This window comes from Sminthopsis crassicaudata, chromosome 2 (assembly GCF_048593235.1).
Source record: "Sminthopsis crassicaudata isolate SCR6 chromosome 2, ASM4859323v1, whole genome shotgun sequence".
Classification (NCBI taxonomy): Eukaryota; Metazoa; Chordata; class Mammalia; order Dasyuromorphia; family Dasyuridae; genus Sminthopsis; species Sminthopsis crassicaudata.
In genome coordinates, this window is record NC_133618.1 from 463,670,708 (window position 1) to 463,684,427 (window position 13,720).

The following is a 13,720-nucleotide window of genomic DNA, read 5'->3' on the forward strand; positions in this document are numbered from 1 at the left end:
GGGTTGGAATAGACCATTGCTTCAGCCATCTGTCCCCTGCTGCAATAAAAGGACTTCCAAAAAGTAGATGCTCCAAAAGGGCCTTGGGCAGTCCAGTTCTATTAACACACCAAAAAACATATTAACTATTACATTAGCTCATATGTCTTCCCATTTGGCTCAACATTCTAGCCTTTTCACAATCTAGACATAACTAACCATTTGCACCTTCTTTTTCACTATTCTTCATAAATTCTCTATACTAGCCAAACTAATATTTTTACTGAGTTATGAATATATCCTGCTCATATTTTTAATCATTCTGTTCATTCTATCTTATATACTGCTTCCCCTTTTCACCTACTTAAATCTAGCCTAATCTTCAAGATGCAATTCCATCTTGACCATTTCTATGAAATACCTCCTGCATCTCTCCCACTCAAACTCATGGAATTTGCTTTCTGTACTATCTTTTGAAATTGAGTATGTATAGCAGCCTGAGAAATTACTTGTACTATTGTCTTTTCATCTATAAGATTGCTACAGCCTGCGATGGACTGGTAGATGTTTAATAACAAGTTCTCTAAAAATTCATGATTTATTTTGAAGTTTAATTGGTATTAACATTTTTCTATCACTTTCTTAAGTCTAGACAATAAAGTAATAAATCATGCCTGATTTTTTTGTAGAATTCTGAGTTTCAAGTGCCCACAAAGGAAATTTAATAATTTGCTAATACTATCTGCTTCAGTACACTCCTTGCTGTAGTTAAACAAATCATCACCTGGTGGACATATCTCTGGTAATAAGAGTTGGAAGAGACTGAGAGTAAAGGATGTAGCCTAAGAGAATCTAAGAATATGAAGGGACCCTTAGGCACCAGTCTCACTTCTTAACTTTACAGAGGAGTACATTGAGGCAAAGAAAGGTGAAATAATTTATCCAAGGTCACATAAGTAGTAAGATTTGAAACCAGGTTTTGATTCTAAAGCAAGTCCTCTTTGCCCTACTCTGTGCTGCTTCCTTAGGTGACCTGATCCAAGAAGGAGACTCTTAGGCAGAACTGGCCTATCTCCTGTGACTCATCATTCATATCAGAACATTTCCTCCCAAAATGTCTTCCTTTATTACAATGTGTTATGATATTAAATTTTTATTTTGTTTTGCTTTCTAACATTTTCAGAAACTTAACCAATTAGCAACTTATTCACATTAATAAACTTCCTCGTTTAGCAAAGAAAATTCCACTGGGATGGAATTTCAATCAGTTTGCTTTCCTACTAATATACATCTGATATCTACTGCATAAAGAAAATGAAAGTTTTCAATGAGGTTAAGGGTGGTGAAGGGAGTAACAGAAGCAAGTTAACTAGGAGCAGAGAACTTTTAGACATTGGACTGATTGAGAAAAGGATGCTACTATAAGGTGTTTAGAACAGCATCAAAATCCAGGAAATATTCCACTAAGAGATGGAAAAGGCTGTAGAATTGAAGGAAAAAGCCGACCAAACTCATTGCCAATCACTTAATGATATAGATAGCAACAAGAGTTGTTTGACAAACAATTAACACACATTTCTGTTAAAATTCCTAAAAAGCAAAGGCATAGAAATACCTTTCCTTAATATGATAAATATTAGCTATCTAAGATCAAGAGCCAGTATTGTATGAAATGGACAAATGTAAAAGGCTTTTCAGTAAGATGAAAGGTAAAGCAAGGACTCCTATTATTATCACCACTCTTATTTGATATAATAATAACAATAATATGAGAAAAAATAAATTAAGGGAATAAGCATAGGTAAAAAAGAAAGGCTGATGCTTTTGGTAAATAATATGATTATTTACTTACAGAACCCTTGAGATTCTAAAATTAGTTGAAATAATAAACAGAAAAGTTGCAGGATATGAAATAAGCCCACACAAATCACTAAATTTTCTGTGTACTGCCATTAAAACTCATTGGGAGTCAATAAAAAGAGAAATTCTATTTTAAATTATTTATTATTTAATTAATTTAATTAAAATACTGAATGTATAAAATATTTGGGAGTTTATCTACCTAAACATACATAGCAACTATAGAAATACAATTATAAAACATTTATTAGAGAGATTAATTGCTTATTGCTATTATTATGTGAAAATGTAAAAAAATAATGACCTAAATTATGTTATTTAACAACATTATTCTGAAAAAGGGTCCATATGCTTTGTCAGATGCCAATGAGTCCATTTGGGCCCAAGATTCATCTGAAGTAATGAAAAGTCAAGGATCAAGGAAAATAATTTTTTTTAAGTGAATGGCATACTAGCAGTAGTAGTTCTTAAAAAAGCATTAATCATCAAAATCTTTTGGCATTGGTTAAAAGAACAGAAAAGTAGATCAGTGGAACAGGCTAAATTTGAACTCAGGAAAATGTCTTCCTGACTATATCCAACACTGTGCCACCTAGTTGCCCTATAAGAACAAGTCATTCCCAACAAATAAATTATTAAAGGATATGAATAGGCAATTCTCAAAGATTTCCTAGCTACCTATAGACATATGAAAAAATGTTCTAAATGTTATAATAACTGAAATGCAAATTAAAATAGTTCTGAGGTTCTATTTCATACCCATTAGGCAGCAAAAAAAAAAAAAAAAGTGGAATTAAATTGTTTGGAATGATAGGCACATTGATACACTGTTGGTAGAGTTGTGTTCTGTCTAATCATTCTGTAAAGCAATTTGTAATTACATCAAAAAGTCACTAAAATTCGTGCATTTTTTGATCATACTAAATCTGTAACCTAAAGACATAAAAGAAAGGAAGGAAAGAGGTATAGGTATTAAAAATTATAGAAGCACAGTTTTTTTTTTGTTGACAAAAAATTAGAAACTAAGGAAAGCTGGAAATGGAATTTATAATGGAAATATTTGGAAAGTGGCTAAACAAGTATTACCAAAAATGTAGTGAGATATTATAGTATTATGAGAAATGATTTTTAAAAAAGGATAGATTCAAAGAAAACTGGGAAGATATATAAACCAATGCAGAATGAAGTGAGAAGATCTGAGAACAATTTATACAATAACCATATAACACTAAAAAGAAGAATTAAAAAAAACCTAATCAATCTAATAACTCTTGGAGTCATATCTGGACCACTGATGAAGCACAATAATCACTGCCTAACAAAGATTCATATTCTATTTCTATCTCATCAGCCCCTAATTATTTACATGTTGTCTTTGCTTCTAGAATGAAAGTTCCCTGAGAGACTTTGGATTTTTCTTTTGTAACCTTGGTGCTTAGTAGTAGTGTTAAGCACTTAATAAGTGATTAATAAATTAAGTGACTGACAGATGTTCAGAATGAAATATACATTTTCAGACATTATCAATGTATGAGTCTGATTTGCTTGACTGTTTATTTGTTCCAAGTTTGTTTTGTTTTGTGCTTTCAGACTAGAGAGATGGTGAGTCAAACAAAAGGAAAAAATAGAGGGTCATTGTATATTTTTTTCACATACAAAAGAGAACAAAAAGAGGTTCAAAGAGACAGAGAAGCAGAAAACTAGTCCTCTTTTTAAATGTACAAGCTATATATAATGAAGACTTGTGATTTTATAAACAATACTTTTTTCTGTTCTACATATATGAAAATGCTCATTTCTTGATGCTTATAAAAATTGAAAAGAAAAAAGACAACTGCCACCTATTTAAAAATTTTATTTAGATCCTAGAAAAGAGAAAGGAGGAAGAAAATTTTCTTTCTAACCTTACCTCTTTTTTCTTCTTTTCCTTTTCTCTACCCATCTTTTCCTTACATTCTCTCTTCTTCCCCTTCCTATCCCTTTTTCTTTATCTACTTCACCCCAACCTCAGCTCAAGTTTACAACTACTACTATTATAGTTTAATTATATTACAGACAATATTATTTCAATGGAATCAGCCAGTCTATTAAAATCTACTAAATATCAGGTACTGTGCTTGGTGATGGGGATATAAATACAAATTCTTTTTCTTATTCTCAAGAAATTTCAAACAATCACGATTTACCAATGAGCTTTAAGGAAACAATCAGCTGCCAAATTGAGGAACACTCATACACTAAACTCTAGTGCTCAGGAGTAGGGGTAAAGTAATCTGTTAAATTTTGGTAACCAGCACTTCCTATTGACTAAAACAGATTTCTATGCTTTCTGTAACACTTTTTAAGATATGCAAATTGTTTTCCTTATGTGATCCTGTATTAGAGAGATAGCCTCATTATGAAATGAAAGGTTCAGAAGAAAAAATCAAGTGACTTGGACATGGTTATGAATCAGGTAAATACTGGCACCAACAATGGAATTCAGGAATTTAGGGATTGTAGAGCAGAGTGTAAAGAGCCTTGACTCTGGTGTCAAAAAGCTTGAAATGGGTCCAAATTTTATTATTTAACTTATTCCTGTGTGACGACTTAGGTAAGTCACTTTATTTGGGGGGGCCTTAGTTTTTTTTTGTTTTTGTTTTTGTTTTTGTAATTGTTTTTAATGTAACATGGGTAATATGAGGAATTTGGGGTAGGTTGTCCCTTTTCAGCACTTGATCCATAAGCCAATGATTTTAAAGACAGTGGGTTTTTTTGTTTGTTTGTTTATTTGTTTGTTTGTTTTTGTTTTTTTTTTTTTGTTACTTCTATAGTCTGTGTTTAAAGAGTCTATTTTAACACCGCTTCTAGCTCTGATTTGCTATAGTGAGAATAATAATAATAATGGCTTTACATATTTTTGTAGTCTTTTCAGATTTATTTTCCTCTAAGCTTTCCCCATACAATCTTGGTAGTTGCTATGAGCATTATTCTCCTTATTTTTAGGTATAATTCTTCCCTTAAAACATGACTTTTATATCCATTTGAGAGTTTGAAAGGGACATTTTTTTCTCTCTCCATATAGTCTTAATAAAATTGGAGAAAAATGAATTCTTAAAAATTAAGCACGCCTATTAGCAATCATGTCCAGAGAAGATGTCCTACTTTTTCTTGGTGCAATCTGAATTCCCTTAACATAGAGATGTTGTCAAAATTCATTACGGTAATTGTAATTTCTCCTGCCATTATCCTATTCCCCAAACAGAGAGTCAGGCAGTTTGCAATGGCCTTTTTTTCTAGAAGTACAGGTTGTTTATTCATCATACATTTTCAGAGTGATTTCTCTCCTGTTGACTCCAGAAGATGTCTAAAGGTCTTATAAGTTCAAGAATTTGAAGATTTAGATTTGAAGGCTACTGGCTATGTTCACAATTTCTCTGTAGATCTGAGGCATGTCATTAATAAGAAGATATTCACTAAGCAATAGAGAAATTCCAGCTTTTATTAAAGTGGTTTTGCTAGTTGTGATAGCATTTACTGTTCCTCATCAAGGTCTGTTCAAGATAAAAACTAAAAACACATCCTTTCTTTCCATATAACATTGTACAATTCAGTCAGGCATTTAAAAAAAAAACTTAGAAATAAAAAGGATTTTAGAACATTGAATCTAAGAACATAGGATACAAACTATTTAAGTTAGAAAAGGCCTTACGATATAGGGCTACAAGTGAGCTTAAAATTAAAAAAAATAATAAATTTAGAGTTAGAAATGACAAAACATTAGAATGTGAGAGGGAGAAAAAAATTTAGAACATAACATGTCTGAAGAAAGTTACAGGTTATCTAGTCTAACATTCTTTTTGTAACCTTTATTAATCATTTTCTATGTAATAGCCCCATGAAGTAGGATGAAGTAGGAAGTTTAAAATTGTCTTTATTTTATTTTAGAGGAACCTGAAGCTCACCAAATTGAAATGATTTATCTGAAATGAGATGGGTCATAATAATAATGGTTGAGGCCAGTATAGAACTTTGCAAAGTTTTCAAAAGTTTACAAACTATTTTTTACATATTATCTTATTTGATCCTCAAAACAAAAAGGCGTGAAAAATGGTATCCTCATTTTATAAGTGAGGAAACAATCAAGGAAGGAAAATGACTTGCCACAAAACCAATCTAATATTAGAATCAGGTTCCAAAGCCAGCTCCTCTAATTCCAACTACAGTACTCCCATGATGCCATGCTGATTCTTGGTTCAAAAGCTATCTAAACCTTTAGAACTAGCTACCTTGAAAACCTAGTAATTGTAAATATCAGCCCATCTTCCACTGTGACAAGCTTGCCATGCAAGATTTGCAAAAGCATCTGTTTATAAGTCAACTGTTGTTTTAGGCTAACTCTATAAATAATGGCATGATTTTCATATCCACATCCATGACCCGCTCATTGAAACTGAATATTTCTAGATGTGATCAATTTTTTGTAGTAGAAGAGGACATTCCAAATTTCTAGCAACATATATTTCAGGTCTAATCTCCTCTCATTGCTATTCTGAAATATAACACTTTCTACCTTACTAGGAAGCCAGGGAAGTGAGATTGTTCCCTGAAACTAAGCTGTGTCAAGGTTATGCTTAAACCTGCATGGGAATCAGTGCTCAAAGCTTCATACATATGGATTGTAAGGGCATGAGCTAGGAGGATAACCTACAATTTCACACTACCAAATTAATCAGCTCCTGTAGGTTGCTATAAATTTGACTAGAAAACTTTATTTCCCCCACACATACAAATGATCCTGGGACCATAGACACAGAGGAATTGGAAGGATTTGGGACAATTTTAGAGGAAGACAAGAAACTAAGGATATATGATACATCAAAAGGAACACCAAAACATCTTGGTATGAGATAGGAAAAGAGACAAAAAGTTGGGTTGATAGGAGAAGCTGTTACCAAAGGATTTGGGAGTCAGAAGAGCTCATTTGTGACTCTTGCTCATCCACTTAGCAATTATGTGGTCCTGGGTAAATTGCATTCTCTCTCAGAGCCTAACTTCTCATTTGTAATGTTGAAACAATGAAATGAGAATCAATGATATTATGCACTGAGTACTTCACAAGGTAGATCTGAGGAGAATAATTTATAAACCTACTTACTCTATAGAAATATTAGTTACTGTTATTAATATTATTATTCTACATTTACTTTTGTATTTTATAGACTACCCGCAGAAATGGGAGAACAATCAGAAATAGTGGAAGTCCTCCATAAGGGTGATAACAACTCACATTTATATGTTTAAAGTTGACAAAGAACTTGATATGCAAAATAGTTTAGTGTTCTAAAACTAAATAGGGTCCTACTTTTTACCAAGACTCATAATTTGTCTAAGTTCATAAAGCAAATTACTGGTTATGGTGAGACAGAAATTCAGATTCAACCAAGATTCCCTATCTGGGAATATCCCTATTCCCAAAGCTTTGTCTTTGCTCTCTGGCAAAATAACATTCTTATACCAGTGTGCTGATAGAATCAATCAAGAACTCAGCTCTTCTGCTTTCAGCTTATTTGTACCATAATCGTTCACTTAGATTTAAAAAGTATTTTCCTTACACCTACCCTTTGAAGTTGATAATGAAAGAATCATTCTGCCCATTGCACCAATGAGGAAATAGAGGGGAAGTGGCTTGCAAGAAACACAGATATTAAATACTAAAGTTAACCCAAGACCTAAAGCTCTTTCTATGATACTAGGTCGTACCACCTTCCTCGTTCTATTTCTTCTTAAGATTGGCTGGTGATGGGATATAGGATATGTTTCATGATACTGTTGTTAGGCAATCACAAAACTAACAGGAAAATCTCTGACTCCCAGGATAAATATAATGCAATTACAGTAAAGTGGAGCAAATGAATTTCTCAATTAACAGTGAATACAATGACCAGCTTATAATGTGTTATATTACAAGGACAGAATAATAATGGTAGTTTAAATTTGTATAATGCTTTGTAACAATAAAGCATTTTACATATATCAGCTCATTTTATCCTCACAACATCCCTGTGTGGTAGGACAAAGATATCACCATTTTTTTCAGTGAGAAAACTAAGGACTAATAGATGTCACCTCTATAAATGAGAATTTATCACCCTTTTTTTTTATTGCTCTCATTCATTGAACATGAATCCAATGTTGGGAATACAATCTAGGATTTGTTATTTTGACAGTTTCTAATTTCTCATTTAGATGGTATCTTCCTATGACATCCTGACCATCTGTGAGAATAAGAGGTCAAAAATTTTACCTTTTAGATTTTACAGGAAGTTATGTGTCTAATAACCCATAATAATTTAGTTCCTGGGTTTTCTGATTCCCAGAACAATGATATTTCTACTAGAACAAAGAATCTTCTTTTAGAATTGGAAGGGACTTTTAAGACACAAAATATTAAATCTGTATGAGAACTTACCATATAAAACATTAAAACATCTTACATATACTATGATCTAGAAGAAATCCTTGGGATCATCTAATCCGTCATTTAACTTGTTAAGACTCAGAGAAGAGAAATCAGAGAAATCACTTTTCCAAAGTTATGTGTTAGGAAGTGGAAAGTTCAGGAGTATATTTCATGTCTTTTATTAATGAAGTACTGGATCACTGGAATTGGCAGAGAAAGCCTGATAAAATTACTCCCTGAAGCAAGTAGGAAAGGGCACCGATGGGAATCAATTCAACCATATAATCTCCGCCCCTCAAAGGATGTTGTGGGTACCCTCAAAGATGAGGGTAAAGAGCTCTTCATCTTGCTATGTCCAGTCAATAATTCAAGCTATGTAAAATCCTTATAAATTTTCCCTATAAATTTGTTCATGGTTCATGACATTTTTGCTGAATTTCTTTTGGGGTTAGTTGATCACAGAGTTCTTACCTAGAAAACTTCTCATCCTCCCCCATGACTCCTGATGTCTTTCCCCTTCTACACCACCCCCCATGTCTCATGGTGCTTTTCTCCTAACTCTCTTAGGGTGCTAAATCCCTCTATGGATTTAGCCTGATAAGTCAATGGAGTAGTCCTACTCCTATTCCATGACACATTCCTTTAATGGATCCTTCTGACCTCCTTTACTAGATAACCCTATTGCTCTCCCAAATCTCTCTCATATTTACCATTCCTGCTGTATTCCTTAGCCTCTTCTAAATAAACCTACTTTCTGCAAAAAATAATGACCATTGTGAATTCTTCACATAATTGGTACAAAACCCCAACATTTGGTGTCATTTCCACCCCTAAATTTCATTATCTGGTGCCTGAAAATCAATCTCATCATAAAATGCTGAACCTCAAACATATCATTCTATGTCCAGTATTTTTTCCATTACCGTTATAACTGTACAACATAAATAATAACGATGAATATGGTTATGTATATATATATGTATGTAATTATATATATGTATGATATATTATATATTAAAAAGTGCCTTCAATGTTTGCAAAGTATTTTTTACATACATAATCTCATTTGAGTAACATTTCATATGACCACTTGAATGCTAATAATTGGGAGCCACTTTGGAGACTCAATGTATCAAGAGATGCCAGGAAAAAACTCAAGAAAAGACAGTTTTATAAGTGTTACTATGTTCTTATCTATTCTATGCAATACCAAGCCAAGATATTTTAAGATTAATTCACTAGGTTCTGTTAGAACATGGTGCTGGTAAGAATGAAGTTATAGGCAAGTGAGGAATCATGGTATAATGGAAAGGGTATTGATAAAGGAGTCAGAAGAAAGGGGTTTAAGTTACGGCTTTGCCAACTTATTTGCTCTGTCACCTTGAGTAAATCACTTTGGTCTTCAGTTTTTTCCCTAGGAGTTGAACTAGATGATCTTTAAAGTCCTAGTTCAAATATTTTGTGATTCAGATATTACAGAAGTAGGTGCTTTCTGCTAGTATAGATCCACAACCATCCACATCTTTTCAACCTTTTGTCCACAACTTCTGTTCACATCCATAAAGCAAAATCACTTTATAAGATGCTGAAAGTCGTCTTCTGATTCTTTTACTATTTTATAGAATGTTTCTTTTACTATGTTATAGAATGTCTTGAAATACTCAGAAACACCACTTATTCATTGTGATACCTTATACTCACCATGGGATCATTCCACCTCCTTTTCTCATCATCACAGGTTCACAGAGGTAGAAGGAACAAAGGTAATTCCTAGATGGAACTCTTATCTTTTACAATGAAAAAAGTGAAAGTGGGCTTTCTCTTAGAGTACTTTGGGATCTCAGATTAAGGGATGTTCTTTTCTTTTTTTATGTTCTTTCTCTGAGGTCTTAGGGTCCCTCAGGGCTTTCTGGAGCCTTTGCAGAAGATGGGATATAAAGGGGTATTATGTCACAGGCAAGGTGTCCCAAACTACAGAAACCAAACAAGGCACCTATATTCTCCCTTCTATAGGCATATTTCCTTTGTGTGAATATTTTATAACTCTACACCTTAACAAAAATTAATGTATGTTAATTCAACTTAAATTATCTTCTATCCAAAAGATAATTGTTAGCTAATTCTTTATATAAAGTACTTTTTTCTCCATTCATTCTGCTTAATTCTGATCCAAAGCTATTTGTATAAAAGGGAATTTAGTTTGTATTTTTAACAGAAAAGATAATTTAAAAATACATTTCCATGTAAAAATGAAATAAAAGATCATAGGAAAAACTTGTTATAGACTACTTTAAAATCTCTGTTCAGAAGCCTTATTGTTTCTTTTATTATTATTATTATTTTATTTAGTGACCTTACTGGAATTTTATTTGCTTCTCTGGTAGAAAATAAAGTTTTAATATTCCAAACTAACAGACAACATCTGTGATAAACTAAGCTCCTGAGAAAAGAGTTCTGGTATGATTAAAAGAAATAAACAACAACAACAAAACTAAACCATAAAAGAGAGCTTGTTGTAAGTAGTTGGAAGCCAGATATAGGGGTTGCTTATGAACCAACTAGATGGTGATAACACAAATGCCTGATTTGGAAGGATGGAAAGTGAGATCTTTCCCAAAGAGATAAATAGATAAAGAAATAGAGGTAATCTAACTGGAAAAAAAAAGCTAACTTAAAAAGGGAAAAAAAAAACTAGTTATGGGGAGATGTTATTTATGGCTAGTATATTTATTCTTTAGTCACTTGAGTAGGTATCAAGGAGAATCAGAGGGAATAATGACTATTCTAACTTATGTGGACTACTCTGACTTATGTGGAGCCATCTTGAATTAATTCCAAAAGCTGAAGTATGAGAATTATTAATTGTATCTAAGCCAGAAAAATACAGTGAACTAGAAGTTTAGGGACAAATTGCTAGAAGAATTTTTGACACTAAACAGGCATAAGTCTTAAAGCTTCTAACTGACTTTGGATTTAAGAATCTAACTCCAGGGCAAAGATTTTGTGTGAACTGGAAAGGAATATTCTCTACAAATCTGGGGATGAGACCAGGTTCAGGTAAATGTAGACTACAAGCTCTTCATGTTTACGAACTGGATTGCTTTTTATCTTTGTGAACACAGCACTTGAACAGAATAGGTGCTTTATAAACGTCTATTGAATTGATAAACTTAACTAAAGTTAATTTTACTAGAGGTTATTTGGCAGATGGCTAAATTTGTTCTGAGCTAAAATCTCCCTAAGTAATTAGTGTTTATTTTGATAGATAATCACTTCTTTTTACAATGATAAACCTGGGAATAAATGTGATATTACTGCTAAGAGAGATCCTGAGTATATATAATTCTTTGAATGTTTATAATCAGTGCACAGGTCTACATTAGGAAGTCTAATTTTGTTGGAGGACAGCAAAAAAGTGTGTTAACATTTTTACCTATGGCCAATGTGTTGATGAGTTTTATTTGACATAACTTATTTCTTAAAATCATGGGCTTAAAAAATTAGATAAAAACATTAAAAAATGCTCAGAAGAAAACAAGTTCTTCTGAAATGAAGAGAATACAAATTGCAGTGAACACAAATTGCAATTTTATTACTGTCTTGTTAAATTTAATGTATATTTTTGAAAAAAGTCTACTAGCAGTCCATAGGTTCATAGTCCATTTGTCCAAAAGTATACTTTTGGAATGAGTGAAAAAAATAGCACTTAATGAATATTTGATTGAGTATGTGACTAGACAAAGGCAGCAAAGATAATTCTTTGCATTGTGGTACTAGATAGTACACTGACACGACTAGTGAGCTTCCCCCTTTATGAAGAGAGAACAGAGAAGATCACTTTCATCTTGTCTATAATCTCCACATGCATTTATAGATTGTTTTGTGTTGATTACATATAGATTTATATTAATATAGTTCTATATCTATAGCTATGGATTTTTAACTCTAGATATATTTATATGAATATATATAATTCATTCTATAACAAGCAATGTAACAAAACTCTAGATATAGTTATATATTTTATATAACTCTAGATATAGTTGTATGTCTTCTTTAACTATCTAGAGTTAAATTATATCTATAGTTATATAATTTATATATGCATATAACTATTTATATAAACATAACTATAGATGTAGATCTATATTTTATTCCCCCCTATAGACCTCAGTTCCAAAATGGCAGGGACTCTATTATATTCATCTTGTTATTTTTACTTTAGGCACTTGATAAATAGAATTATAGGATTTAGAGCTGGAAGAGTCTTTAGGCTCAGCTTATGTAACCCCTTATTTTACAGAAAGGCCCAGATGACCTAAGTGACTAGCCCAAGGTCACACAAATACTAAACCATAGACTGCTCTCTAACTATATCAGGCTTTTCACTATTGTTGGATGGGTTTAGAAAAGCTGTCAAGTGGTGATCAAAAATGATGCTGAGTCAAAATTCAAGGACCTCCTATGAAAAGAAAGGCTACCATAGATAGATTATAAACTCCTTGAGAACAGAGATCATATCTTATTTATCTTTGCCTCCCATGTAGTGCCTGTAATTTGCACAGCATATATTATTTAATAAATCTATGCCAAAATGATCTTGAGTAGCCCAACTCAAGGATTCTAATATCAAAGAAAATAAAAACAAAAAAATATTTCTACTTAAAATATTATCCCAATTACAGATTTAGGCCTATCCATGTACTACATTGGTTCCTTTATAGGTCCCATCATTCTGACTGAGATATGTTACTTGTGGGCTATATCCACTTATAAATAAAAACTTGAACTATTCCAACTACAGTTAAATACCAATACATATAATGGAAGCTGCTCACTCAACTGACGAATACCTGACTATGGAAAACTTTGAAAACTGAAGCTTCGATCGAGACATTCTGCCAAAAATGGTTGGGAATCTGGATTTTCTGTCCATAAAGATATCTGGAAAGCTGAAATCAAAAAGTAAAATGAGCTATTGAGCAAGTCAGAAACATGATAATTTTGGTAGGTACGTGATTGCTCTCAATTTGCTCATCAGTAAAATGTTAATAATAATCCTTGTGCTACCTGCACCATAGAGATATTCTGAAGAAAGTTCTCTGTAAACTTTAAAGTAATATAGGAATTTGAGTTGTCATCATTTTTTTTTTTTTTTATCATTATTACCATTATATTTCTAGCCACCACATTTGGGTTGGTAATCTGAGTCTAAGTGGTTCTAGAATATGATCCTAAAATCCTTATCTATGGGTGTGGAAATCCAGTATAGGAGCAGGAAAGGAGAACTTTTTCTAAATTATTCTCTCTCACCAGATGATACCTTCTTCTAGGTAAGTATCTAGGCAAGCAAGGTAATGCCCATCATCCTATGTTCTCCCGCCATAAATCTTAAAAGTTCTTTTTTTTGATTCAGTAAAAGACCCTACCTATATAAGA

General features: G+C 32.5%; 1 protein-coding gene and 1 long non-coding RNA gene across 5 annotated transcripts in view; one reads left to right on the forward strand and one right to left on the reverse strand.

Moving 5' to 3' along the window:
• The window catches only part of TTLL11 (tubulin tyrosine ligase like 11), a 250,784-nt gene that overhangs the window by 68,942 nt on the left and 168,122 nt on the right, over window positions 1–13,720 (reverse strand). For 2 of the 4 annotated variants that reach the window (XM_074292977.1, XM_074292976.1), the window contains one exon: window positions 13,135–13,233. The exons of the other annotated variants lie outside the window; for them this stretch is intronic. In XM_074292977.1, coding sequence (XP_074149078.1) covers window positions 13,135–13,233 — 99 coding nt within the window. The remainder of the gene's footprint in view (window positions 1–13,134; window positions 13,234–13,720) is intronic. 4 annotated transcript variants of the gene reach the window in all.
• LOC141557397 (uncharacterized) overlaps window positions 1–13,720 on the forward strand; it is an 88,124-nt gene that overhangs the window by 32,367 nt on the left and 42,037 nt on the right. The gene's annotated exons all lie outside the window — the stretch shown is intronic.